Raw genomic sequence first — 27877 nt, forward strand, 5'->3', positions numbered from 1 at the left:
CAAAAAGGTTGGTGACCCCTGATTTAATTCCATTCCTAACGAGGTGTCTGTTCCTGTGTTGCAAAGGCAAGCCACAAAAAGACATGGGTTAAGGGGTGTGAGAGAGAGAGAGAGAGAGAGAGAGAGCGAGAGAGCAAATGAGAACGCCCCGCCCTCAACCGTGGGGTTGCCATGGCGACTTGCGTGACGTCACAATGGAAGGAACGCCGTCTATAAGTAATGGAGGGTCTGCCGCGGCTGGCGAGCTCGCGTAAGAGGGCCGACACGTGCTGAAAGCTTTTGGGGGCAGGATTTTCTCTCAAATTCCCCCCAAAAAAAAAAAAAAAAAAAAGTTGCGGATTTTTTAGTCCATTTTTAATGTTTTTTTAATCAACTTTGATTTTGAGGTGCACTTCTAGCGTGTCAATTTCCAGCCGGGGAGAAAAAGAAGCGTCGTCTCATACCAGCCATGGGGAGAGGAGTGAGTACAGCATCTTACATTTCTTCCATTAAACGTGTCGGGGTAAACAAGTGGTTGATAAAATATGTCGTCATGGAACAACCTGTTGATGTTGGCTCAAGTGCGACTAGACTTATTTTTGGTTTTTCTTTTTCGTGTCAACACACTTCCGTGTTCCAAAGCTTCGCGGCGTTTTCGCATCTTACAGTAAATGACTCCTGTTGCATAACGGGGGTGCTGTCTGCATAATGCTTGTCTTATGTTTATATAAATGGTGTTTTTTTTTTATGTTGCACGATTTTTGGGGGCACTTTTTTAGTGCAGCTGTGGTTCTGGGTGGGAGGGATGTGTTAAGCAGAAGTCCAACCCATTCATTGAACAACTGTAATGTCTGCACCACTTCTGGGGAGATACTTTTTTTTTGCAGCTGCACCTCATCTCAATGCTTTTTAATGACGTCACCTGATTTAAGAAGGGCAGTTTTGATTGAAAATTGAGCTTTTTCTAAAAAATTACAATGATATATTTCACAGTGCCTTTCCCACCTAGGCATTCAGTGATCTCAGACTTCAATGATTACCTCTCAGAATACCATAATTGTTGTCACCCGCATGATCATTGCTGGAGAAATACTATACAGAAACACATTTACGCCCTACTGCGCATTGAATCACATCAACAGTGTACAAAACGGGTTATTTTCTGCCGCATTTAAAAAAAATCGGTAACACTAGTATGGGGAACACATCCATCCATCCATTTTCTACCGCTTATCCCGATCTCAGCTGCATTCGGGCGGAAGGCGATGTACACCCTGGACAAGTCGCCAGCTCATCACGGGGCCAACACAGATCATACTTGCCAACCCTCCCGATTTCCCCGGGAGACTCCCGAATTTCAGTGCCCCTCCCGAAAATCTCCCGGGGCAACCATTCTCCCGGATTTCTCCCGATTTCCACCCGGACAACAATATTGGGGGCGTGCCTTAAAGGGACTGCCTTTAGCGTCCTCTACAACCTGTCGTCATGTCCGCTTTTCCTCCATACAAACAGCGTGCCGGCCCAGTCACATGATATATGCGGCTTTTACACACACATAAGTGAATGCAAGGCATACTTGTTCAACAGCCATACAGGTCACACTGAGGGTGGCCGTATAAACAACTTTAACACTGTTACAAATATGCGCCACACTGTGAACCCACACCAAACAAGAATGACAAACACATTTCGGGAGAACATCCGCACCGTAACACAACATAAACACAGCAGAACAAATACCCAGAACACCTTGCAGCGCTAACTCTTCCGGGACGCCACAATATACACCCCCCGCCCGGGATTGAACTCAGGACTACTCAGGACCTTCGTATTGTGAGGCAGATGCACTAACCCCTCTTCCACCGTGCTGCCCTGGGGAACACATATTCACCATTAATTAGTTGCTTATTAAAATGCAAATTGGTAATATCCATCCATCCATTTTCTACCGCTTGTCCCTTTTTTGGGGTCGCGGTGGGGTGCTGGAGCCTATCTCAGCTGCATTCGGGCAGAAGGCCGAATTCATTTACCATGAATTGATTTACGTGGACCCCGACTTAAACAAGTTGAAAAACGTATTCGGGTGTTACCATTTAGTGGTCAATTGTACGGAATATGTACTGTACTGTGCAATCTACTAATACAAGTTTAAATCAATCAATCAAAGGCAGGGTACACCCTGGACAAGTCGCCAACTCATCATATTGGCTCTTAATTAGTCAGTATTAAGTACTTATTAATGCCTTATTCTTCATGGCCTTATTAAACCACCAGTAAGCCATTAACTAAGAGTTTTCCCTCAATAACCTCATAATTATTGTTTATTAGTAACCTTAATCCTTAATAAGTTCCCCTTGTGTCTAAATAACTCTAAATTGAGTCTTTGTTACTTTAATAATCAACTAATTAATGGTGAATATGTTCCCCATACTAAAGTGTTTCCAAAAAATCCAATTGAAACGTAAATAATACCGTCAATTTTCTCTTACTTCCGGTCAATAAAGTTCGATTCAAAGTACACACTTCTCAAATATATATTTACTGCCCTGACCACATGATAGCGACAAATATACATGTAAGAATGTTAATTAAATGACAAGCATGACACACTTTTGACAACAAGAGTTTACAACTTCTAGTCGTAACAGAACAGCTACTGTCGACATCTTGTGATCTGATTGGCTATCGCAACTGTCTCTCAACTGTACCTGTTCTCAAATTCAGCCGCTAACGATCCCGGTGAGTATCCAATCACAGGACGCGTAAATGTCACGTTCAACGTGAGGCCATCTCAAAGGCCTTACTGACAAAAAACGTGTGATCTGATTGGCTATGGCAACTGTCTATCAACTGTATGTCTCCGTTCGTCTGGCAGATTTGGTACAGCATGGCAACATAGGATAGCTGAATTCTGATTGGATACAAACTAAAACTAAAAACAGCACTGGAACAAGATTAATATGACATGAAGAGAATATGAATACTTAATTGTATAATTGTATCTTTAATTATGATCATGGTTTCTGGTTATGTTAGGTCAGCAGAGAAGACCTTGCTGGCCCTGATGGCCCACCAGTGTATATTCATGAGCCTGTCTGCTTATATTTGTCCCCAAAGCCTGTTTGTGATGAAGTTGCTAGGCGAAGTGTCAGTGGCTGCCACACCCCACCATGCTGCACCACAAACATCAATATGGATTCAGCCTACAGCCCAGGGGACATGAAGAACACAAGGATGTGGAGCAGTTTGGCTCTTTTGAGCCCTCCTTTTGTCTCGCTCCGCGATGCCCCTGCAAATCTGTAGTCGCTCTGCATCTCGGCCAATAGCCGCTGCTATTTTTCTTTCCTCCCATAGCTGGCGGAAAGCATGCCCTGCCCCCATCTACGTCCCCACAGAGCTTCTTCTCTTCGCTCCTCTCAAATAGCCACACTTGGAAGTGGATGATCGCCGCCACACAGCTCTCCTGGCGTGAGAAGGCGGGTGGTCAGAGCCAGAGGATTGTTGTTTCTAGGCTCTTTCTTCATTTTGGAGAAGATAATACTCTCCCTGGCCTTTTCGTCTGTTCCCCACATCTGTCTTGAGTTGCAATAAACAGGTATAAAAAGTGAGCGGCGAAAGAAAACGGGGAGGGTGGTGATGTAAGGCGACTGCCAGTTGCCGCATTGCCGCCGCCGACTTTTCCAGCAACGTTGGGTAGGATTGTCCTTTTAAGAACCATCAGAAGCAGCCTCTCTGAATTCTTAATCATGGAGCTCAACAGTTGATTTGGACACAAGTGTCAGGAAGGTAACGCTTAATGGACAAAATATCCCCCCACAAAATGCTTGGGAATGAGAGAACATGTCGAAAAATTATGCATGGTTAATTAATGGTAGACTATCATAGCATTCCTCAGACAGCTAAACGCCCTGGGCATGTAACCGCTACTATACCCGGCAATTGAAATACCCCTTTTTTTCCAAAGGTAAAAAGCTTCCTTTACAGGGGTTTACTGCAATAAGACGGCATCGACTACAATTACAGGCTGTTTCTGCGTCACATTCTGTCACCTAAATGTCTCCGTGCAATTAAAATGTGCTTTTCAGTTGAGATAGTTTTCAAATTAGCAAAACAATGAGCATTGACAAAGTCTCTTGCAATGAAACGTAAATAGGATTAGACATGTTTATGCTTCCAAATTTGTGGGAACCTTTTTGGGTGACAGACAAAGGCTGTAAATAAATTAAATCAGTCTGGTGGTGTAAGAACCATAAAGCCCTGACTTCAAATTTGTCAAACAGAATGAAAGCGATTACAGCACAGATTGTGAGCAAACTTAATTGACCCCTGACATCCAAAGCCAAAAAAAAATCTTGTAGAAAGGATTTCCAGGAGAGTAAGCTATTGAACAGCCAATGTGGAAACAACACTGGCCTTAATTGATATTTTGGTTCTGTTCTCATCATGCCATTCCACCTTTTGGAGCTCCAGTTTGTCAAAAAAAAGTTGGATGGTAGGTCTGACCAAAGCCATTTTAACATGAATATGGATTTTTTTGAACGGGGCATATTATACAAAACCAACTTTTCTTACTTATTGGTACCTGTTTTGTGTAATTGGGATCTGCATTAATCCTAAAATTTAAAATCGAACCATGGAGGCATTGTGAAGATGCCTATCATACTTCCTCCTAACGAGCTGTTTGGAATTTCGCCAATTTGTGACGTTTTTCTCAGCTGTGACGTCAGCGGATATCTCCATATATGGTAAACATTTACCCGAAGAGCCATTGTAGCCCGATGTTGTTGTCATTAATGTCCTTCTTTTTCTATCCTCTTGTCGTGGTGCAGACTGCCTCGCAAATGCACATGCATTCTCCGCTGTTGCCATTTCTAAGACCAAGTATCATATACAGTGTTTCCCATAAACTGCCAAGATACCTGTGGCGGTGGGGGCGTGGCTATGGGCGTGGTCACCATGACATCATCGAGTAATTTGCATAATTTACTACCATGATATGATTTTCTCTAAACTAATTAATAACAGTTTTGTTTTAAACGTCCATCCATCCATCCATCCATCCATCCATCCATCCATTTTACAATATAATTACAACACTTTATGTACATATTTATATACAGATTTGAACAATAAGTTATTCACTGAAATATATTTATTAATTGTGGTTTTTACAAAAAATATATCTTATAAAATATAAAACCTAAAATGTCTCTTAAAGCTCTGCCCCTTTAATTAGTGCATACTAAATAATCTAACTTCAGCCTACTACTACAACCATATTATTTACCAGCAACATAAAGTGAAACAGGCAGAGGTGTCCTGCCACAGTCAGTAACAAATAAACAGAAAACAGTAGTGGTCAAATACAAATAAGGCAACAAGAGAACTATCCTACACTTCTCTTTTGTAAAGTAAATCTGAACAGCCTATATGGGCATCTACATCAACTATATGATATATGAGAAGCCGGACAGGACCAAAATAAAAAAATATTTTTTATTTGTGGCGGATGTAATTCTTTAGTGGCGGGCCGCCACAAATAAATGAATGTGTGGGAAACACTGATATAGTTGGAATTTATATCTGTCAGTATACTCAAACTACAACATGGCTGGCGGGGAGAAGACACAGTCAAAAGTGGAGGCATGTAGATAAGACCGCCCACAAAATGGCACACCATGAAGAGATGGTTATAAAGACAGTCTGTAAAACAATGCAAACTTTTGACCAAAGGACCATCATTACATGTTATGTAGACTACAAGGAAAAAAACAAAACCACATAATATATTTTTGGCCCCTGTCACTACGCAAACATAGGCTCTTAAAAATTGAGCCGTTGAAAAACTCTTGCCAAAATGGAGAGTTTCAAAAACTCCAGCTTAGTGTGTCTATGGATGGGTAAAACTGAGCATTTTGGTTTAACTAACAACAAAACAGAAGTAATTGACTTACGGGTGTTGGTTTAATTGCATGCAGCGGTAGACAGCGGTAGGTAACGTCAGGGATTTTACTCACAATTCCAATTTCTGGGGTAAATAATAATTTCTTGATTCAACACAATTCTCGATTCAAATAGATTCTCGCAATAATTTTTGGTACAAAAATATAAAACGTTTTCTAAACAGGTTATAGGTTGTGGATGCTCTTCTTGGTTGCTAGTGCATGACAATTATTAAATTATGACTCGATTTAGAATAAGAATCGCGATTCGGATGTCAATCTTTTTTTTTCCCCGAGCACCCCTATTGAATGGGGGTGCGTGAGCTTTACAATACGCACGGGTGTTTCAAACAACAATTGATCAGGCATGTCTGTGAACAAGTCAACACTTCGAATCGGAGGAGTCTGATTCGACTATCATCCTCGCAATCGAGTTCTCGGATATTGAGACCCTTACGACGTTTACATCTTCTACATAGTCAAATTATTTCTTCTTGCCGCTGTGCCAGAGCCAATGTCGAGCCTGGCGAGGCCGATCCGAGGACCTCACTAAACTATCCAATCGCAATCTTGTTTGTTTATCTGAGTGTTTTAGCATTTTTGAGGTAGGAAGAGCGACACATTATATCTGTTTATTTCCGGATCCCAGTAGCTAACATTCATGTAGTATACATGCAATGGATCGCCGACTACAGGCAGAATCTAACAAATTGGATTCAACTCTCAGAAATATTTCTAAAGGGAAAAATTGGTAGTCAAAATTGGATCTCGAAATGATCATTCACGCGTTCGTTTCGTCTCGCATTGACTATTGCAATTCTCTTTTCACTCTCTTCAACAAGTCAACGCTGAAGAAACTTCGGACTGTACAAAATGCGGCTGCCAGACCGGTGCACCCAGAACAGCCCATATCGCCCCCGTTTTATCCAGTCTTCATTGGCTTCCAGTCAAATTCCGCATTGAGTTTAAGGTTTTTAGTCCTGACTTTCCGTGCGTTGCATGGTGGGGCCCCTCAGTACATCACTGACTTGCTATGCCCCTACTCTTCAGGGCGCAGCCTCCGGTCTTCAGACCAGGGTCTTCTAAAGATCCCCAAAAACTTGTTTTAAAACCCTGTGGAGATCTGGAATTCCAGGCTGTAGCTCCCAGACTCTGGAACAACTTGCACCAGTCCCTCCGTGATCTTGACTGTGTCGAAACTTTTAAGAAACATTTGAAAACTTGTCTTTTTAGTAAAGCTTTTAGCCAATGCACATTTTAACTATAATTTTGAATACACTTTATCCTTTTTTATGATGTTGCCCCTGTTTTTTTAAATGGAATTGTTGTTTTACTTCACCTATGTTTTGTACAGCGCTTTGGGATTTTATCTGTGAAAAGCGCTTTATAAATAAAATGTACTTACTTACCGACTTCAACAATTCTTCATGTAAGGTATGTTTCTTAGGTTGCATGAAAGTGTGTGGTGATTGTAAAGATAATGTACATGCCATTGTTCGTGTATTAACACTATTTTTCAACCACTGTGCCACGGCACACTAGTGTACCGTGAGATATTGTCTGGCGTGCCGTGGGAGATGATGTCATTTCACCTAATTGGGTTAAAAGTATTTTTTGCAAACTAGTAATTATAATCCGCAAATAATGTGCCGTTGTTGAGTGTCTGTGCTGTCTAGAGCATTTCAGAGTAACCGTGTAATACTCTTCCATATCAGTAGGTGGCAGCAGGTAGCTAATTGCTTTGTGGATGTCGGGAACATGGTTAGTCATGATCACAATATGCAGACGACAGCGGGAGGCAGTGTGCAGGTAAAAAGGTATCTAATGCTTAAACCAAAGATAAACAAAAGGCGAGTGTCGCTAAGAAAAGGCATTGAAGCTTAGGGATGGCTTTGCAAAATGAAACTAAAACTGAACTGGCTGCAAAATAAACAAAAACAGAATGCTGGACGACAGCAAAGACTTACAGCGTGTGGAGCGGCAGACGGCGTCCACAAAGTACATCCGTACATGACATGACCATCGACAACAAAATAGGAGCGCAAGACAAGAACTAAAACATTACACACAGGAAAACATCAAAAAACTCAAAATAAATCACGGCGTGATGTGACAGTTCGTGACAGTACACCTACTTTGAAACGAGCTACAGTGATGCATGGTTGGTTATGGTTTGAATTTGTAGGCAACAATTGCGAGAAGACTTTTTACTGTCAATATCTGCTGCTGAGTTTAATTGTTTTTTGTTTTCTGCTCGTGGTGTGCCTCGGGATTTTTTCAATGAAAAAAATGTGCCTTGGCTCAAAAAATGTTGAAAAACACTGGTGTATTATATCGCAATATTTATAAAGAGAGCCAGTTAATTTGTTTTTATGCGGGCAGACGTTTTTTAACTTCACTTGTGTGGAGAGAGGGTTTTTTTTCCATCACCGGAGTGGGTTAAGTGTTCATTTTTGAAAATATGTGTTCGCGTGGACATGACGCAAATCCCAAGACACGATTTGTCCATGTAAGGGGCTCTGTTTTTTTTTTTTTTTCCACTGACTGAGTATGTCAGCCACGGGCCACATGTTTTCTCAGCCAAAGGGGGACTACACCTTCACATCCATTCTTTACACTTCGTTTCCCTCTCTGTTCCTACCTGGTTCCCCTCCCACTTCTCTCCGGGGATTTTACCTTCCTTCCGCCTTGCGGGAGTTTTTGTCTCATGGTGGCCCTCATCTGTGACACAACACACTTTTCCCCCAGCTCTGCTCAGACCTGGTTTCTCTCTCAGGCAAGCTGTTGCCTCCCGTTTTACCCAAGTTAGCCCGAACCAGACCGTGATGATGCAATTCCCGGCCGTTTGATGCCCAGAAGGAGTGGCCAAGGCTAAGAAAAGTGAAAGAGAGCGGAAGAAAGGGTCCCTTATTTATTCGCTTCATTCATTCTGACCGTGGCGTCCCGTTTCACGGTGCTGTAGAGGAAATGCCGGCTAAGAGAAAGCCGATTTTTGACCTAAAGTCCATGTGGTAGCTCCTCCTCCATTCCTCCACATGCTTTTCACATTAAGTGTCGCTGTTTTGAAGGCCCGGTTGTGTAAATCTCATTCCCATGAAGCGAGCTGCCCCTACAACAACAAAAGCCATTGATTCATTTGGCGCCTTTTGTTCTTGATTCGGAGTAATGAAAGTTGCACGGAACGTGATGCGAGTGTTAAAACTCCACACACTTTTCTTTCCCCCATTAGACAGAAACTTGATGGCTGAGGGGAAGTGGAAGGAGGGGGGGGGGAGGGGTTAAAACATGTGACAGGACTGTTCATTCACATATCTCTAGAGGCGTGGCTTTGGTCGCCCATAGCAACCGGGCACAGTCCCAGGAGTGTGTGTGCGCGCCTGCATTGTCCGGCACAGCTGAATGAGCAGCTTGTATATCTGACACTAACCAGGTCTGTCCATAGGAATGTTTGCCAGTAAAGTGCTTTAAAACATGCAAATGTTTTTACCAAATTCTCCTTTCTGATACTTTTCTTTTTACAAAAGTATCATCAACTTTGTTTGGCATTTTAAAAAAACTGTTCAACTAGCTAGATTGCTCTCAACCAGCAGTGTCCAAGGTGCGGCCTTGGGGTAATTTGTAGAGATGTCCGATAATATCGGACTGCCGATTTTTATCGGCCGGTAAATGCTTTGAAATGTAATATTGGAAATTATTGGTATCTGTTTCAAAATTATCAGTATCAGTTTCAAAAAGTACAATTTATGACTTTTTAAAACGCCACTGTGCACACGGACGTAGGAAGAAGTACAGAGCTCCAATAAACCTTGAAGGCACTGCCTTTATGTGCCGACCCAGTCACATAATATCTACAGCTCTTCACACTCACAAGCGAATGCAAGGCATACTTGATCAACAGCCATACAGGCCACGCTGAGGGTGGTGGTATAAACAACTTTAAAGGCCTACTGAAACCCACTACTACCGACCACGCAGTCTGATAGTTTATATATTAATGATGAAATCTTAACATTGCAACACATACCAATACGGCCGGGTTAACTTATAAAGTGCAATTTTAAATTTCCCGCCACACTTCCGGTTGAAAAAGCCTTCGAAGGATGACGTATGCGCGTGACGTAGCCCGAGGAACAGAGGTATGCCTTCTCCATTGAATACAATACAAAAAAGCTCTGTTTTCATTTCATAATTCCACAGTATTCTGGACATCTGTGTTGGTGAATCTTTTGCAATTTGTTTAATGAACAATGGAGGCTGCAAAGAAGAACGTTGTAGGTGGCTGTAGCAACACAAGGACCACTTACTCGGATAGCAGACGCCTAGCCGATGCTAGCAGACCCACAGCACGGATGATCTGGTGAAGTCCTTCGTCGCGCCGTCAATCGCTGGAACGCAGGTGAGCACGGGTGTTGCTGAGCAAAGCAGATGAGGGCTGACTGGCGTAGGTGGAGCGCTAATGTTTTTATCATAGCTCTGTGAGCTCCGGTTGCTAAGTTAGCCTTAGCGTCGTTAGTAACAGCATTGTTAAGCTTTGCCAGGCTGAGATCTATGAACCGTGTAGTTACATGTACATGGTTTAATAGTATTGTCGATCTTCTGTCTATCCTTCCAGTCAGGGATTTATTTATTTTGTTTCTATCTGCATTTGAGACAGATGCTATCACGTTAGCTCATGCTAAAGATGCTAAAGAGCTTCGTCGATGTATTGTCGTGGAGATAAAAGGCACTGTAATGTCCATTTTGCGTTCTCGACTCATTTTCAAGAGGATATAGTATCCGAGGTGGTTTAAAATACAAATCCGTGATCCACAATAGAAAAAGGAGAGAGTGTGGAATCCAATGAGCCAGCTTGTACCTAAGTTACGGTCAGAGCGAAACAAAATATGTATTTCACTGCATTCTAGTCCGTCACTCTAACGTTCCTCGTCCACAAATCTTTCATCCTCAGTCAAATTAATGGGGTAATTGTCACTTTCACGGTCCGAATAGCTCTAGCTGCGTTGAAAACAATAGGAAAATATGAGGGAGTGAACAACTGACAACGTCACGCTACTTCCGGTAGGGGCAAGGTTTTTTTTTATCAGAGACCAAAAGTTGCAAACTTTATCGACGTTGTTCTATACTAAATCCTTTCAGCAAAAATATGGCAATATCGCAAAATGATCAAGTATGACACATAGAATGGATCTGCTATCCCCGTTTAAATAAAAAAAAATCATTTCAGTAGGCCTTTAACACTGTTACAAATATGCGCCAGACTGTGAACCCACACCAAACAAGAATGACAAACACGTTTCTGGAGAACATCTGCTCCGTAACACAACATAAACAAAACAGAACAAATACCCAGAACCCCTTGTAGCACTAACTCTTCCGGGACGCTACAATATACACCCCCACTACCCCCCACCTCAACCCCCCCCCCCCCCCCCCATTCCCCCCAACCCCGCCCACCTCAACCTCCTCATGCTCTCTCAGGGAGAGCATGTCCCAAATTCCAAGCTGCTGTTTTGAGGCATGTTAAAAAAAATGATGCTCTTTGTGACTTAAATAATAAATATGGCAGTGTCATGTTGGCACTTTTTCCCATAACTTGAGTTGAAGTTGTTCTCTTATTTTGGAAAACCTTGTTACATTGTTTAATGCATCCAGTTGGGATTCACAACAAAATTAGGCATAAAAATGTGTTAATTACACAACTGTATATATCGTATCGTTAGATATCGGTATCGGCAATTAAGAGTTGGACAATATCGGAATATCGGATATCGGCAGAAAAGCCGTTATCGGACATCTCTAGTAATTTGTGGTCTGCATCGTAGTTTTTTTTTCTTCTTCTTGGCCTGCGACACACTCTAAAAAATATATTAAACCAAGAAAACGACAAAAAAATGAAAAAAAAAAAGACGAGAAAAAGTGTTGGTACTAATAACTCTAATAATAATAGTTTTGTCATCTATAACTGGGGCTGGGAGATATGGCTGAAAACTATCACAATATAAGTTTTTCATATTGATCGATATCGATAATTATTCATACTTTTATGACTTATTTAAGCCTGGCAATAAATACAATACAACAATTTCTAACTTACCAAGGGTGCTATTTATCAGTGGGGGTAGTGTTGTCCCGATACCAATATTTTGGTACAGCTCTTGATTAGGGCTGCAACAACTAAAATCGATTATAAAAATAGTTGGCGATTAATTTAGTCATCGATTCGTTGGATCTATGCTATGCGCATGCTTTTTTGTTTTTTATTTTTAAAATACTTTTATAAACCTTTATTTATAAACTGCAACATTTACAAACAGCTGAGAAACAATAATCAACATAAGTATGGTGCCAGTATGCTGCTTTTTTCCAATAAAATACTGGAAAGGATAGAAATGTAGTTTTTACTTTTATCCGATTATTAATCGATTAATCAAAGTAATAATCAACACATTAATCGATTATCAAATTAGTTGTTAGTTGCAGCCCTACTCTTGATACTTTTCGGAACCTTTCTAAATAAAGGGGACCATAAAAAAATTGCATACTTGGCTTTATTTTAACAAAAAATCTTACGGTACATTAAACATATGTTTCTTATTGCAAGTTTGTCCTTAAATAAAATAGTGAACATACTAGACAACTTGTCTTTTATTAGTAAATAAGCAAACAACGGCTCCTAGTTTAGCTGCTGTCCAGGGACATATTTCCTGAGTTTATAAACATAATATACATTTAAAAAAAACGAAAGAAGATGTCGTGATGCCAAAAAATATTGACGTAATCATAGCAGTATCGACTAGATACGCTACTGTACTTGGTATCATTACCGTGGATGTAAGGTGTAGATCCACCAATGGCGTTTACATTTTGACGCCGGTGAGCTACGGTGTTAGTGAAACATGTTTAGTTATTCCTCGTCCTGCATACTTGAAAGAAACATACTTTATTTGCCGCCATGGAGGCGAGGATTAGTGATTTAGAAGTAGCTAAAACACTGCCGACTGGGGCTGGACTTTAGCCGCTAGCGAGCTAGCCATGTCTTAAAGCATCTCTTCCGGTGGGCGTTTCAGTGTTATAACTTCACCTTTATCGTTATTTTTTAAGCCAAAAAGCGCCCGTTCTCCCTTTTCTGTGTACACACTGTGTCTGTTTGTAAGTACTCCGTGGTTGTGCACTGCCGAACATGCTCGTCTGCTTGTAAAACCAACAATGACATGACGTGACAACGACGGTGGCGTGGGTGGCGGACCGGTACTTTTCAGAGGCGGTATAGTACCAAAAATGATTCATTAGTATCGCAGCACTATATTGATACCGGTATACCGCACAACCCAAGTGGAGAGGGTGTCTAGTAGCCAGATAGAATGAGGGCGGGTAAGGTAATATAATCAAGTAGATTCAAAGGTAATTGCAGATTTGAGACACTAGATGGCAGTAGTGTATGGGATTGAACACTGCACAGAATAGTTTGGGAAGGTACTCATTAAACAGACACATTGGAAGTGTCAGGATGTTGTCGCACGGTCTGCATTAAAACCGACAAAACTAAAGACGAGTCAGATATATCAAGATACCACAGTTTCTTTTCTCACTCCATGCAGTGAATCCACAGCGAGACAGAAAGACTGCGCAACCACATTTGGTAGTCGATATTGTTGTGTTTGTGTTCTGTTTCCTGTTGGCTGTGTTCCCAAAGCGCGAGTGACTTCATGAAGCAAATCTTGCTTGACAATTTCTGTTTTTTTCCGACCAAAAAATGTAAATATATATTGAGTATTTTATTAAACGCATTTTGTATGGATATCGATTATGTTTATCGCGATATACATTGATATCGTTTTATCGGCCCAGCCCTATCTATAACGCAAAGCTGAGATGATTTGTATCAATACCTTTACCCTCTTTACAGAGTGTTGGATTACAGGGTTTTACCAATATTGCCAAAATACCTGGGGGTCGTGGTTAAGGCCGTTGTGCGGGCATGTTCATCATGACATCAACGTATAATATGATTTTCTTTAAAAAGGCTAAATGTATACATACTATTAAAACAAATGTATTCCTAATTAGTATCAACATATTTTTTATATCGTTTTGCTTTATTTTCAATTGTACTTTGAGTATTTAGAGACTTTTAGTGACTTTTTCTTTCTAAAAAACGACTAGCAACAAATTTTGCATCTTTTTCTGGTGTTATTATAGATTATACTCTTGTGTGGAGACTATACTCCTGTCCTTTAATGTTGGCAGTGAGCTTGACGTCACACTTGCTTTGCACTGCTGCTACAATTGCACTTTCTCTCCTTAAAAGCCGCAACTGTCCTAATAACATTTACACCTTTTGTAGGTAGCTGTCTGTGGGTATGTCTGGAATAAATCAAAATGCGTCCATCTGCAGACATGCTGCATCTGCTCCAGACAATCCAGCGTATTTTGCTACTTCATCACAACATCCGGTTTCGGTAGCGCTGTTGCGGGGGTCAAAATCTTTTTTTGGCCAAGTCAATAGTGCACAAACATTAGGCTAAAAGTCTCCATTCATACTGTAACGACCTGCTGGTGTTTGTTTTATGTCCGTGTGGTTTTGCTGTTCAGAGTTCTCATGATTGCGAACACAGCGTGTGTCTGATGAAGCACGGAGACGGGAGGGATTTGGGCCGGTTGTCAGCATAAGATTGGCAATAATATTTAAAAAGAGCGCCAAACTTTGTGACTTTTTATGGAGGTTACAATACATTATATAACTTTAATTGGAAGGGGGGGGCACAGGTCCGGTGGCCATGGATGAAGTGCTGGCTGTCCAGAGTCGGGACCCGGGGTGGACCACTCGCCTGTGCATCGGTTGGGGACATCTCTGCGCTGCTGACCCGTCTCCGCTCGGGATGGTTTCCTGCTGGCCCCACTATGGACTGGACTCTCACTATTATGTTAGATCCACTATGGACTGGACTTTCACAATATTATGCTAGACCCACTCGACGTCCATTGCATCCGGTCTCCCCTAGAGGTGGGGGGTCACCCACATCTGCGGTCCTCTCCAAGGTTTCTCATAGTCATTCCTATTGACATCTCACTGGGCTGTGAGTTTTTCCTTGCCCTTATGTGGGCTCTGAACCGAGGATGTCGTTGTGGCTTGTGCAGCCATTTGAAACACTTGTGATTTAGGGCTATATAAATAAACATTGATTGATTGATTAATTTGTTTTCACGTTAAAATAACACATTTATTTTTAAGGTGTGGTGGCTATAATTTTGCTGTGGTGGTGTGCCACGATCAGTTATGTGAAACCTTGGATTAAATTTAAAGGTGATTTTTTTTAAAAAAAATTTCAAACACTTCATTGTAGTTTACGTAACATGTATTACTGATGTTTTGGTCAAAATTTTGCATAGATTATGTTTTCCAGACCGTCTACAAGCTGTTTTCTGGCCGTCTCTTTAGAATACGCTGTTTACATCGCTCCACTACGACATCGTCTTCTCCCCGTCATCCATGTAGTAGTTTGTAGCCCTTCCATAGCGAGACTACTGACAGACATGAATTCAAACTATACGCTCGTTTGTAGTAGAAAAGGCAACAGCGGATGATGCTTGTGCATGTACGAGCCAATCTGCCCCACAACAAGAGGATAGCGGAAAAGGAGGTTATTGACCACGGCGCGGGCTACAATGGCAGACTCGCGCAAAACACGTTGGGTAAATCGCTACCATATATGGATATTCCGCTGATGTAACACCTGGGAAAACTTCACACTTGGGGGAAATTCCAAACAGCTCGTTTGGAGGAAGTAAGAAGGAAGGCAATATTATTTTTTATAAATATCTCTGCCATGCCTTTGTGGTTTAATTTAAAATTGTTAGAACTTGTGCAGATCCTAAATACATAAAAACAGGTACCAATAAGTAAGAAAAGTAGTTTTTTGCATTATAGAGCCCCTTTTAAGACAATTACAAATGTAATTAGATTCACTGTTTTTTTTCAGTATGTGGCCCTCGATTAGAAACGTTTGGACAACCCTGCCATAGTATAAAATACAGCATGTGTGCATTAGTTATGTTTGTTGTCAGCTGACTTGGCAACGTTTACCTAGTATCATTGAATGGATAAACATTCTTAGCATTAATCATATAAATAAATAAAAATAGTCACACTTAACATTTGTGATCGGGATTGGCGGATTTCACTCATGGATGAACGGTATCCAAATTTGTAGCATCAAACTCTGATCGGAACATCCCTATTTCTAACAGATAAACAGGAGTTGTGTCCTGGGACTGATTTTTTTAAACATTAACAAACACAACAACAACAAATTTAAAATAAAATGATTTATCACTGTACTATATATCATATACTATATCAATCAAAGTTTATTTAAATAGCCCTTAATCACAAATGCCTCAAAGGGCTGCACAAACCACAATGACATCCTTGGCTCTGATCCCACATCAGGGCAGTTAAAAAAACTCAACCCGGTGGGAACAATGAAGAACCTTGGAAGGGACTGCAAATCTGGGGGGTCGCTAAACGCAACAGGGCAGTTTAAGAGTTGTTAAATGATCCCATCCTTAGACTTAAATAATCCTAATTAATCTACTTGTTAATAGCTGCTTACTTTTAGTTGTAACATACTTCCATCTACACTTCTTAAACTTTACATTACTTAACATAGTTATTGACTTTGGGGAGTAGTTGCACATGGTGTATGAAGATACAGTCTAAGGCCCCTTCTACACTAAGGTTATCCAGGGTAAATCCCACCTAACCTTATCCTTGTCCACACACACAATGGTCGTTTAAGACCATGGTATTGTGGTATTTCAATTAACTGGAATCCAGTGTGCTGTGGGGCCCTATTGTAGTGAATCACACCTGACCCTTCATAAATTAATCAAATCTTTAATGGACACGTGAAAGTAAACAATGTGATAAAGAACATTTTACATCAATCAATCTAGGGATCTAGATATCTGGTCAGGACACTCCTCACTCTTTTGCCTTCACCTTCATTGTCCATTCGTTTTTGGTGACTTTATATACTCTGGACCTAGACGTTGAGTCCGCGACAATACCTGATACAGTCTGCTTTGGGACCTTAAATGATGGTTTAGTGTAGCTGACACGGTGCTTAAGCTGAATAATTATTAGTTTAAGGAGTTATCCGGCTTAATGTAAACAGGGCCTAAGGCAGCTATCTTTTCCGGTCGGCGGACAGAGCATCAAAATCAGGGATTGTTTAAAAATGTGGACCGTTTCCAGAGAATCGGAATGAAAGTCCCGTTTCCCATTCATGCTCTACGCCCAACCCTATTTCTAATATTTAATGGTTTACACATTTTAATTTTGAACCAGTGACATTACACCGCATAGTTAACGCCAATAGTATCAAAATTAGTGAATCCCTGCTTTGCTAGCAAACAACTCTGAACAACTCACCAATATATTTTTATGCATTTGTTTGTGTTCAAGAAAATTGTATAAAGTAGTCATGAAAACATTTACAGACTTTGTGTCTATCTGAATCAGTTCCACAAAAGGCCTGTTTTTGCGTTTTTCAATTAATTTTAATATCTTTTACCTTAAGATCAGAAACAGTCAGAGGTGGGTCTGTTACATTTACTTAAGTAGCTTTTTGGGTAAATTGATCTTGTCAGAGTTCTTTAAATGCAACATACTTTAACTTTAGTATTTTTGTGAAGAAACAACGCTACTTGTACTCCGTTACATTGAGTTTTGCGCCGATCGTTACAATTATTTTTATCATTATTTATCATCTATTTAGAAAATGGATGGATGGATGGATGATTAAAGCTTGCGAAGAGGTATTCATTTGGCTTTTCAGTGAGCTTTCTTCGGGCAGGCACTGTCACATGACTCTGTTTCACCAATCAAACGTAGGGACTAGTGACGTTTGACTCCATTTCACCAATCAAACAAAGCCTGGCATACTACATTATTTGCAGGTGAAAAATAAACCCGGGGTGTTTTACACAAAACAAGAAAAAAGTACAGGTATAGAAGCTGAAATAAGTCCATATTTTAAAGGCCTACTGAAACCCACTACTACCGACCATGCAGTCTGATAGTTTATATATCAATGATGAAATCTTAACATTGCAACACATGTCAATACGGCCGGGTTATCTTATAAAGTGCAATTTTAAATTTCGCGCCACACTTCCGGTTAAAAACGTTTTATTATGCTGACGTATGCGTGTGACGTCACGAGGGCAAGGGAAGTATTCGGAGCCCGTAGAAAAAGCTCTGTTTTCATTTCATAATTCCACAGTATTCTGGACATCTGTGTTGGTGAATCTTTTGCAAATTGTCTAATGAACAATGGAGGCTGCAAAGAACAACGTTGTAGGTGGGATTGGTGTATTAGCGGCTGGCTGTAGCAACACAACAAGGACTACTTACTTGGATAGCAGACGCCTAGCTGATGCTAGCCGCGAAACCCACGGATGAAGTCCTTCGTCGCGCCTTCGATCGCTGGTACGCAGGTGAGCACGGCTGTTGATGAGCAGATGAGGGCTGGCTGGCGTAGGTGGAGCGCTAATGTTTTTATCATAGCTCTTTGAGGTCCGGTTGCTAAGTTGCTAAGTTAGCCTTAGCGTCGTTAGCAACAGCATTGTTAAGCTTTACCAGGCTGAGAATTATTAACCGTGTAGTTACATGTCCATGGTTTAATAGTATTGTTGATCTTCTGTCTATCCTTCCAGTCAGGGATTTATGTATTTTGTTTCTATCTGCATTTGAGAACGATGCTATCACGTTAGCTCAGTAGCTAAGCGTGTCACCGATGTATTGTCGTGGAGATAAAAGTCACTGTGAATGTCCATTTCGCATGCTCGACTCTCATTTTCAAGAGGATATAGTATCCGAGGTGGTTTAAAATACAAATCCGTGATCCACAATAGAAAAAGGAGAGAGTGTGGAATCCAATGAGCCAGCTTGTACCTAAGTTACGGTCAGAGCGAAAAAAGATGCATCCTGCACTGCCTCTAGTTCTTCACTCTAACGTTCCTCATCCACGATTCTTTCATCCTCGTTCAAATTAATGGGGTAATCGTCGCTTTGTCGCTCCGAATCTCTCTCGCTCCATTGTAAACAATGGGGAATTGTGAGGAAGATTACCTCCTGTGACGTCACGCTACTTCCGGTACAGGCAAGGCTTTTTTATCAGCGAGCAAAAGTTGCGAACTTTATCGTCGATTTTCTCTACTAAATCCTTTCAGCAAAAATATGGCAATATCGCGAAATGATCAAGTACGACACATAGAATGGATCTGCTATTCCCGTTTAAATAAAAAAAAAAAATTTCAGTAGGCCTTTAAAAGTATACGGTAAAATAAAAACTGACTTGTTTAAAACTGTCAGAATGTTCTCAAAGAAGACACTAATTACGTGACATGATGCCAGCATATCCCTGCTAATGGTGGAGAACCGATAGACCGAAACCTCTTAACAGAATTTTGAAACAAAAACTTTTTTTATATACACAACAGAATTGAATACACTATATTGCCAAAAGTATATGGCCACCCATCCAAATGATCAGAATCAGGTGTTCTAACCACATGGCCCGACCACAGGTGTATAAAATCAAGCACTTAGACATGAAGACTGTTTCTACAAACATTTGTGAAAGAATGGGCCGCTCTCTGTGATTTCCAGCGTGGAACTGTCTAGGGCTGCAACTAACGATTAATTTGATAATCGATTAATCTGTCGATTATTACTTCGATTAATCGATTAATAATCGGATAAAAGAGACAAACTAAATTTCTATCCTATCCAGTATTTTATTGGAAAAAAAACAGCATACTGGCACCATACTTATTTTGATTATTGTTTCTCAGCTGTTTATAAATGTTGCAGTTTATAAATAAAGGTTTATTAAAAAAAAAAAAAAAAAAAAACCTCTGCGCATGCGCATAGCATATATCCAACGAATCGATGACTAAATTAATCGGCAACTATTTTAATAATCGATTTAATCGATTAGTTGTTGCAGCCCTAGAACTGTCATAGGATGCCACCTGTGCAACAAATCCAGTGGTGAAATGTCCTCGCTCCTAAATATTCCAAAGTCAACTGTCGACTTTATTATAAGAAAAGTGAAGAGTTTGGGAACAACAGCAACTCAGCCACGAAGTGGTAGGCCACGTAAACTGACAGAGAGGGGTCAGCGGAGGAATTATGGTTTGGGGTTGTTTTTCAGGAGTTGTGCTTGGCCCCTTAGTTCCAGTGAAAGGAACTCTGAATGCTCCAGCATACCAAAACATTTTGGACAATTTCATGCTCCCAACCTTGTGGGAACAGTTTGGAGCGGGCCCCTTCCTCTTCCATCATGACTGTGCACTAGTGCACAAAGCAAGGTCCGTAAAGACATGGATGACAGAGTCTGGTGTGGATGAACTTGACTGGCTGAGTCCTGACCTGAACCCGATAGAACACCTTTGGGATGAAATAGAACGGAGACTGAGAGCCAGGCCTTCTCGACCAACATCAGTTGTGTGACCTCACCAATGCGCTTCTGGAAGAATGGTCGAAAATTCCTATAAACACACTCCGCAACCTTGTGGACAGCCTTCCCAGAAGAGTTGAAGCTGTAATAGCTGCAAGAGGTGGAGCGATATCATATTGAACCCTATGGGTTAGGAATGGGATGGCACTAAAAGTTCATATGTGAGTCAAGGCAGGTGGCCAAATACTTTTGGCAATATAGTGTATGTGCCCGGTTTATGTTTCGTTATTGGTTAGTCAGTAGACCACAATGTTTAATAGCGGTAGATTACATGACTTCAAGACAACATTGATATTATTCATTCAACACAACATTGTTATTCATTCTTTATTTAAAGATGTAAAAATCTAACGTTCAAATACAACATTTCAGACAACTTCATTGACATGTAAACCAGCAAAAAAAAATAATTCACTTTGTAGTTAGAATTAACAGTAAATAGTAGAGATGTCCGATAATATCGGTCTGCCGATATTATCGGCCGATAAATGCGTTAAAATGTAATATCGGAAATTATCGGTATCGGTTTTTTATTATCAGTATCATTTTTAAAAAAATTTTTATTTTTTATTTTTTATTTTTTTTTATTAAATCCACATAAAAAACACAAGATACACTTACAATTAGTGCACCAACCCAAAAAACCTCCCTCCCCCATTTACACTCATTCACACAAAAGGGTTGTTTCTTTCTGTTATTAATATTCTGGTTCCTACATTATATATCAATATATATCAATACAGTCTGCAAGGGATACAGTCCGTAAGCACACATGATTGTGCGTGCTGCTGCTCCACTAATAGTACTAACCTTTAACAGTTAATTTTACAAATTTTCATTAATTACTATTTTCTATGTAACTGTTTTTATATTGTTTTAATTTCTTTTTTATTCAAGAAAATGTTTTTAATTTATCCATCTTATTTTATTTGATTCATTTTTTTAAAAAGTACCTTATCTTCACCATACCTGGTTGTCCAAATTAGGCATAATAATGTGTTAATTCCACGACTGTATATATCGGTTGATATCGGTATCGGTAATTAAAGAGTTGGACAATATCGACATATCGGATATCGGCAAAAAGCCATTATCGGACATCCCTAGTAAATAGTCAAACCGTTCCCCCCCCAAAAACAATCTTTATGTGTCTGACAATCATAATAACCACACGTGTAGTTTATTTATTATAAAACATTTTTTGACATCATCAAAAAGCAGTGAAAAGTTGTAGTTATCTGTTAGAGCCGGAGCTTGACAGTTACTAGCGCTACCTTTTTAGCAAATAGCATTCTCTCCTTCTACTGTATTTACATTCCCACATAGCTAAACAAGCTGGAATGACCTCAGTCGCCCCCAAGTGTACAAGAGGCACACTGCGTTTGGCCAACAGTCGCATTAGAGGTAGAGCATCGAAACTAGAATTTCGCATGTAGTTCTAAAAAAATAATAAACTGGATTATTCGACAAATCAGACTAGGGTTGCACGATTAACAGATGTCAAATCGGCATCAAGGTTTTGATTAGTGCTATAAGGTAACGGCAAGAGCTGAGTGTTTTCTCTTTTTTTTACGCAGTCACATTTGAGTGGCAGACATGTTCACCAATCTGAATGGTTGAGCCACGCGTTTCTTTCTCTCTTGCTTCAAATTGGAAGAAAGAGGTCCCACTTGGTGCATAGCTCTCAGCACACACACACACACACGATGCATGGACAGAGAGCCTCACAACTCGCTAGTAGGAAGTTCCGCAAAGTAACACAATTTACAAGGAAACAATGTGATTATAAAGCCAAATGTCCCGTTGTGGTAATATTTCAGCTTCAAATTGGACGGGCAATACGAGTCCATCAACACGGATGAACGAGCGAGAATTCCATAATTACAACAAACAAAAAGACAATGTTTTCCAACTGGGAAAAAAATGCACTTTAAAATGTTCAGTGTCTATTTAGGGTAAATGTTTGCTTTCAGAGTTGAGGTAATTTTATGTTTGTGTTTATTTAGTTATGATAACAAGGTTAGTTGTCTTCCCGTTACAGTACAATGTTAAACAATTCTACAGTGGCGAGAAATAACAGGTTATATCATTTTAAATGGCTTCTTGCTTTAATTATTATACATTATTATTACATTACATTATAATCACTGTATAGTATTTATCGATTATTTCTTCAGTTTAAGAGCAAAAGCTCTGAGTCTGTCTGCATCAAGCCAAATATCTTTTAACGTTTATTTAAGATTATTTCATAATGTTTTAATGTGTAACACCTTTAGACAAACTAATGTTGATTGGCAGTCTAAAATTAACATATCTTTCTTCATTCCTTATTTTTGCAGTTTTATGCAATTATGTGTAAAGGATATAAAAATGTAAAATCACAACAGCAATTTTGGAGATAAAAATCTAAATAGTTTTTTTCTCAAAATTGTCTCGCCCTAAATCAGACTAATGTATTGCATGGAAACTTACTGACAGTACTAAGTGACAATGTCAGACAAGGCAGCACAACTCTTTAATGTTTACTTAAAAAAAAGGGAAAGTAACATTTATATCTTGCCGTCATTTATGTCAGAAATGTTGACATTTGAGCCTACAAGAATTCCACTTCACACATGTTGCAGTAAATTGTAAATGTTTGTTTTACAAAACACACACATGCACGCACGCATGAACACACACCAACTACAGTAGGAGTTCAAGGACCATTAAAAAAAATAGCTACTAAATAAATCCGAAGTCACTCACAAGTTACTCAATACTTGAACTTTTTTTTTTTTTTCTTTTACAGAATATTTGCTTACTCTTACTCAAATCATTATTTGGACGAGTTATTGTTACTTGTACTTGAGTTACTTACTCTAAAGTAACGATACTCTTACTTAAGTACAATTTTTGGTTAGTCTACCCACCCCTGCAAAGAAGTGGCATACAAAACAAAGAAATCGTTGTCAGTGCAGTACAAGACTATTTGTCATGTAAGAAATTTTTAAGCAGTGCCACAGAACATCTATAATTATAATTATTAATTATTATAATTATCAATAAAAACTTAATTGGTCCACCATTCTCTTATGTGAGGCTATAAAGGCTCTTATATGTCAATAGACAGGTGTGATTTGCTGCTGCTGACCCTTGTCCTGCACTTTGGACTCCCCTGGTTTACAGCTTTTTATTTTATTCTATTTTTTTCAATAGAAAACTGCAAGTCCGCTTGTGGGAATTTGAACAGTGTTGTGAATTTCTATTTAGTTTTTTGTCAATTAAAATGTTCTCTTTGCTGAAGTGCAGGATTAATAATACAGCTTGTGGTCATGTTCATGATCCAGCACTCTGTTTCTGTCTTATTCTCTTGCATTTGTTCATTTACATACTATATTCACCTGAAGTGCTCAGATACCGAGACATTAACTACAAAAGAGGGTCTCGAGGCTATGGATTCTCTCCCGCTAGTCAAAGGCTGGGCTGAAGTATTTTTGTCCGCGTAGATCTTGGGTTTTACGCTGAATGTCTCACCTTTGCCTACACTTTTAGGCTTGTGGAGGTGCATCACAACGTTCAATGTACACTTCCTGTCCCTCTGCCTAGATCTCGGATTGTATGCTGAATGTCTCTCCTTTGCATACGCCTTTAGGCTTGTGGAGGTGCATCACAACTTTCAATGTACACTTCCTGTCTCTCCGCTTACATCTCGGATTGTATGCTGAATGTCTCACCTTTGCATACGCCTTTAGGCTTGTGGAGGTGCATCACAACGTTCAATGTACACTTCCTGTCTCTCCGCTTACATCTCGGATTGTATGCTGAATGTCTCGCCTTTGTATACGCCTTCAGGCTTGTGGAGGTGCATCACAACGTTCAATGTACACTTCCTGTCACTCACTATAAATGTGACCGCGTGGGCTATCGGTACTTGGGTGTACTGAGGCGCTATACTATAAAATCGTAATTAGGGATGATGTTTGATAAGAAATTATCGAGTTTGAGCCCATTATTGAATCCTCTTATCGAACCGATTCCTTATCGATTCTCTTATCGAATCCAGATAGGTTTTTTTATATGAAAAAAAACACAATATTTGGTTTAACAAAAGCTCACTTTTATTTTATAAGAAAAAATAAAAATAAAAAATAAAAATAAATATTGACTGTTACCCCCCTAAAAAAATAAAATAAATAAATATTGACTGTTGTTACTCAAAGTATATTAAGTGGGATTTTTCAGAAAAACAAATATATACAGTAACACAAAAACAACCTGTCTCTGTGATCACTATAGGTGTATAAATAATAATAATATAGTGTTAAATAAAATCAGTCACTTGGGCACAAAACTGAAAATAGTACAGCTCTCCAAAAAGTGCACTTCTGCTGCTATTGGAACATACTAACTACACACACAGGCAGACAGCTAACAAACAATCCAAGACGTCTAATAGAGTTCCAAAGCAGATTAATCCATTTAGGCTCTTTATTGTTGTTGATCTTGCTTTGTCTTTTCCTATCTTTACTTTTGTCTTGCACTGGACTGTTATTTTTTTTATTTTTTAAACTGAAATACACACAATGACAAATGTATAAGCTATGTGATTCAATTAACATTCTGAAATGTAATACACAATATGTAAATATTAGCTTCACACAAATATACAGTACTATCATCAAACAAATACTTCTGAGTGTTGAAACTATTTCGATGGTGGAAATACACGACTGGCAGCCATTTTAAGTCCTCAAATCATCAAACAGTGCACAAAAATTGTTTTTTAATAAACATCTTAGTATCAAATTTAACCACTTTCCACCTTAATATTGAGTTAGATAAACAAGTTAAACAGTTTACTTACCGACTTATCTTTTCCAAGGCTTGTAAGAGCTAACACAACTTGTCTACTCTATTGTCTCTTTAACTGAACTGATGTCGCCAACCCGGAAGTGCCCAAACTAATGACGCGTAGTATTTTCATATCGCCACAAGGTGTCAGTAAAAGTCTACAATCAAATGGGCATAACATTGCCGTCCCACAGGGCATTTCCTGTGGGAAGAGATTCGTTCCCAGGGATTCGAATAAAGAACCAACTCTTTTTCTTTACTATAGTGGCCTCGATAACGGGAACCGGTTCTCAAAAAGGGATTCGAGTCCATGGAATCGGTTCTTTTCTTATCGAACAACCGGGAGAACCGGTTTTGAACATCATACCTAATCGTAATACAGGTACCTGTAGCGTTACATAACTGTGTGTTCTAAAAAAAAAAGTTGATTTAGTATTTAATTAAGACTGAAAGTGAATCCTAAAATATTAATACTACTTTTATAATAAAGAACATTAGAACTTATCTCGGAAATCAGTCGATTTTTTTCTTAACCACCGTGGAATTCTTTGTCCAAAGCCAGCTGGCCTCTAAGGCCATTGAGTGTCCAGAGGCTCATATCTGGCCGCAGTGATCCAAAACCAGTGTTTTCCCAGCTTAGCTGACTGGGGGGGTCGCGCAACAATAACAACATGTGCTGGGATCACACACTCTGCTCTAGCGACTCCCTGGGAAACTTTTGAGAAACATTATTAGTTTGCATATTTCCATGACAGGGGATTGTGTGCAGTATTTGGTAGGCCGCACTCTAGGTCGTGTTGGATCTAAAATATCACCATCAAGATGGCGGCTACGCAGCATATCCGCGCCGGTGTACAAATGGCTCATTAATTGGTGCTTCACTGCCAACATGAACACCTCTGTTCCCTGTGCAGCTTTGTATTATGGATGAGTCTTAACTCTTACTCAATGTTTGCTCGTGCGGATATTTGCTCTGGGAAACAATCAAACAACAGATCCTGTGGTTGAACTTCTATTATTGGTCTTGTCTATGTCACCAGGTTCATTTCCAGTCTTGTTTTATTTTTTTTAATTTTTTTTTTTAGTTTCAGCAATATGTATGCAATGAAACTGCTATTGCGAGTCAGTTGACTTAAACCTTCTTATTTGTTTTTTTGTTCATTTCCAGGAAGGACGAGAACAATATGAGCTGGCGGCCACCTCCGAGCAGGGAGGCAAAAAGAAGGCGAAAGGGAAGAAGAAGGAGAAAGACATGGATGAATTAAAGAAGGAAGTGGACATGGTGAGTGTCTGGTTGTTTAGGAGAATGACTGGACAGCTTCCAATGAGCCTCCATTCTTTTTCCTGTCAAAGCTCCTCTTTGTTGTCTGTGTTGGACATCTTTTTCCATACATCCTTCCCTCCTCATTTTGTCTCGTCGTTCCTTACCCATTCACACACTCGGATTGGCAGTCGATATAAAACCATGACGCCAATGCGTAATGTGCTGTAAATGTCGTCGATATTTGGCGCTTACGTCTTGTTTTCTTTGCTTTTCTGTGCAGGATGATCACAAGCTGACCTTGGATGAGCTCAATCGGAAATATGGAACAGACCTCACCAATGTGAGATGTGTTTCTCTCCACATTTTTATATAGCTTTGCCTGCAAGATGATAGACACCTCCTGATTGCCAACAACACAATCTGCTTCAAAGTAATTCATATGCGCGGTAAAAGTGCTGCGATTCAGCTCAAGTACAACAGCTCCTTCAAACCAAGAGGAATAATTTCAGCATTGAATAAATGAAGTATTTTTGTTGATGCCTTGTTACCAAAAAGCATTGACTTTGTTGAGACTGGGCTTGCACGATTCTAACATAAAACACATCTTTGAACTACAGTTGCGCGATACAGACGATATATGTAAATTTGGTCAATGACATTATCGTTATATTGTCTCTTATCGTTATAGATAATTCATGTTAAATACACATTCTCGCTGTGTCCTGCAAATTTGACAGTGGCAAGCAAAGAAATGTGCCCTCTATGCCATACTTGCCAACCTTGAGACCTCCAATATCGGGAGGTGGGGCGGCGTGGTCGGGGGATGGGGGTGGGGGTCGTGTTTGGGGCGGGGGCGTGGCCAAGGGCGTGGTTAAGAGGAGAGTATATTGACAGCTAGAATTCACCAAATCAAGTATTTCACATATATATATTATATATATATATATATATATGTATGAAATACTTGACTTTCAGTGAATTCTAGCTATATATACATTTTATTTTTATTTTTTATTTTATTATACGTATAAATAAAAGACATACTTGAATTTCAGTGTTCTGCAGGCTATCCGGTAGGTGGCAGTATTGTCCTGTTTAAGAGTGTCACAACATTGCTGTTTACGGCAGACGAACTGCTTTACAGTAGACTAAACGTGACTGCTGTTGTTGTGTGTTGTTACCGCGCTGGGAGGACGTTAATGAAACTGCCTAACAATAAACCCACATAAGAAACCAAGAACTCTCTCTGCTTGTTGTGCACTCTACTCTCTAAAAGCCGTAGATGTTATGACGTCATTGGGCAGGCAAGCTGCTGGGAAAGCGGACGTGAG

General features: G+C 39.8%; 1 protein-coding gene across 1 annotated transcript in view; it reads left to right on the forward strand.

Annotated features, from left to right (window-relative positions):
* The first annotated feature begins 214 nt into the window (after positions 1-214).
* LOC133659946 (sodium/potassium-transporting ATPase subunit alpha-1) overlaps positions 215-27877 on the forward strand; it is a 44120-nt gene continuing 16457 nt past the window's right edge. Inside the window, exons 1-3 of the mRNA XM_062062888.1 lie at positions 215-460; positions 26451-26564; positions 26827-26886. Of these exons, the coding sequence (XP_061918872.1) occupies positions 449-460; positions 26451-26564; positions 26827-26886 (186 nt within the window). The 5' untranslated portion in view covers positions 215-448. The remainder of the gene's footprint in view (positions 461-26450; positions 26565-26826; positions 26887-27877) is intronic.

This window comes from Entelurus aequoreus, linkage group LG01, assembly GCF_033978785.1.
Source record: "Entelurus aequoreus isolate RoL-2023_Sb linkage group LG01, RoL_Eaeq_v1.1, whole genome shotgun sequence".
NCBI classification, from domain to species: domain Eukaryota; kingdom Metazoa; phylum Chordata; class Actinopteri; order Syngnathiformes; family Syngnathidae; genus Entelurus; species Entelurus aequoreus.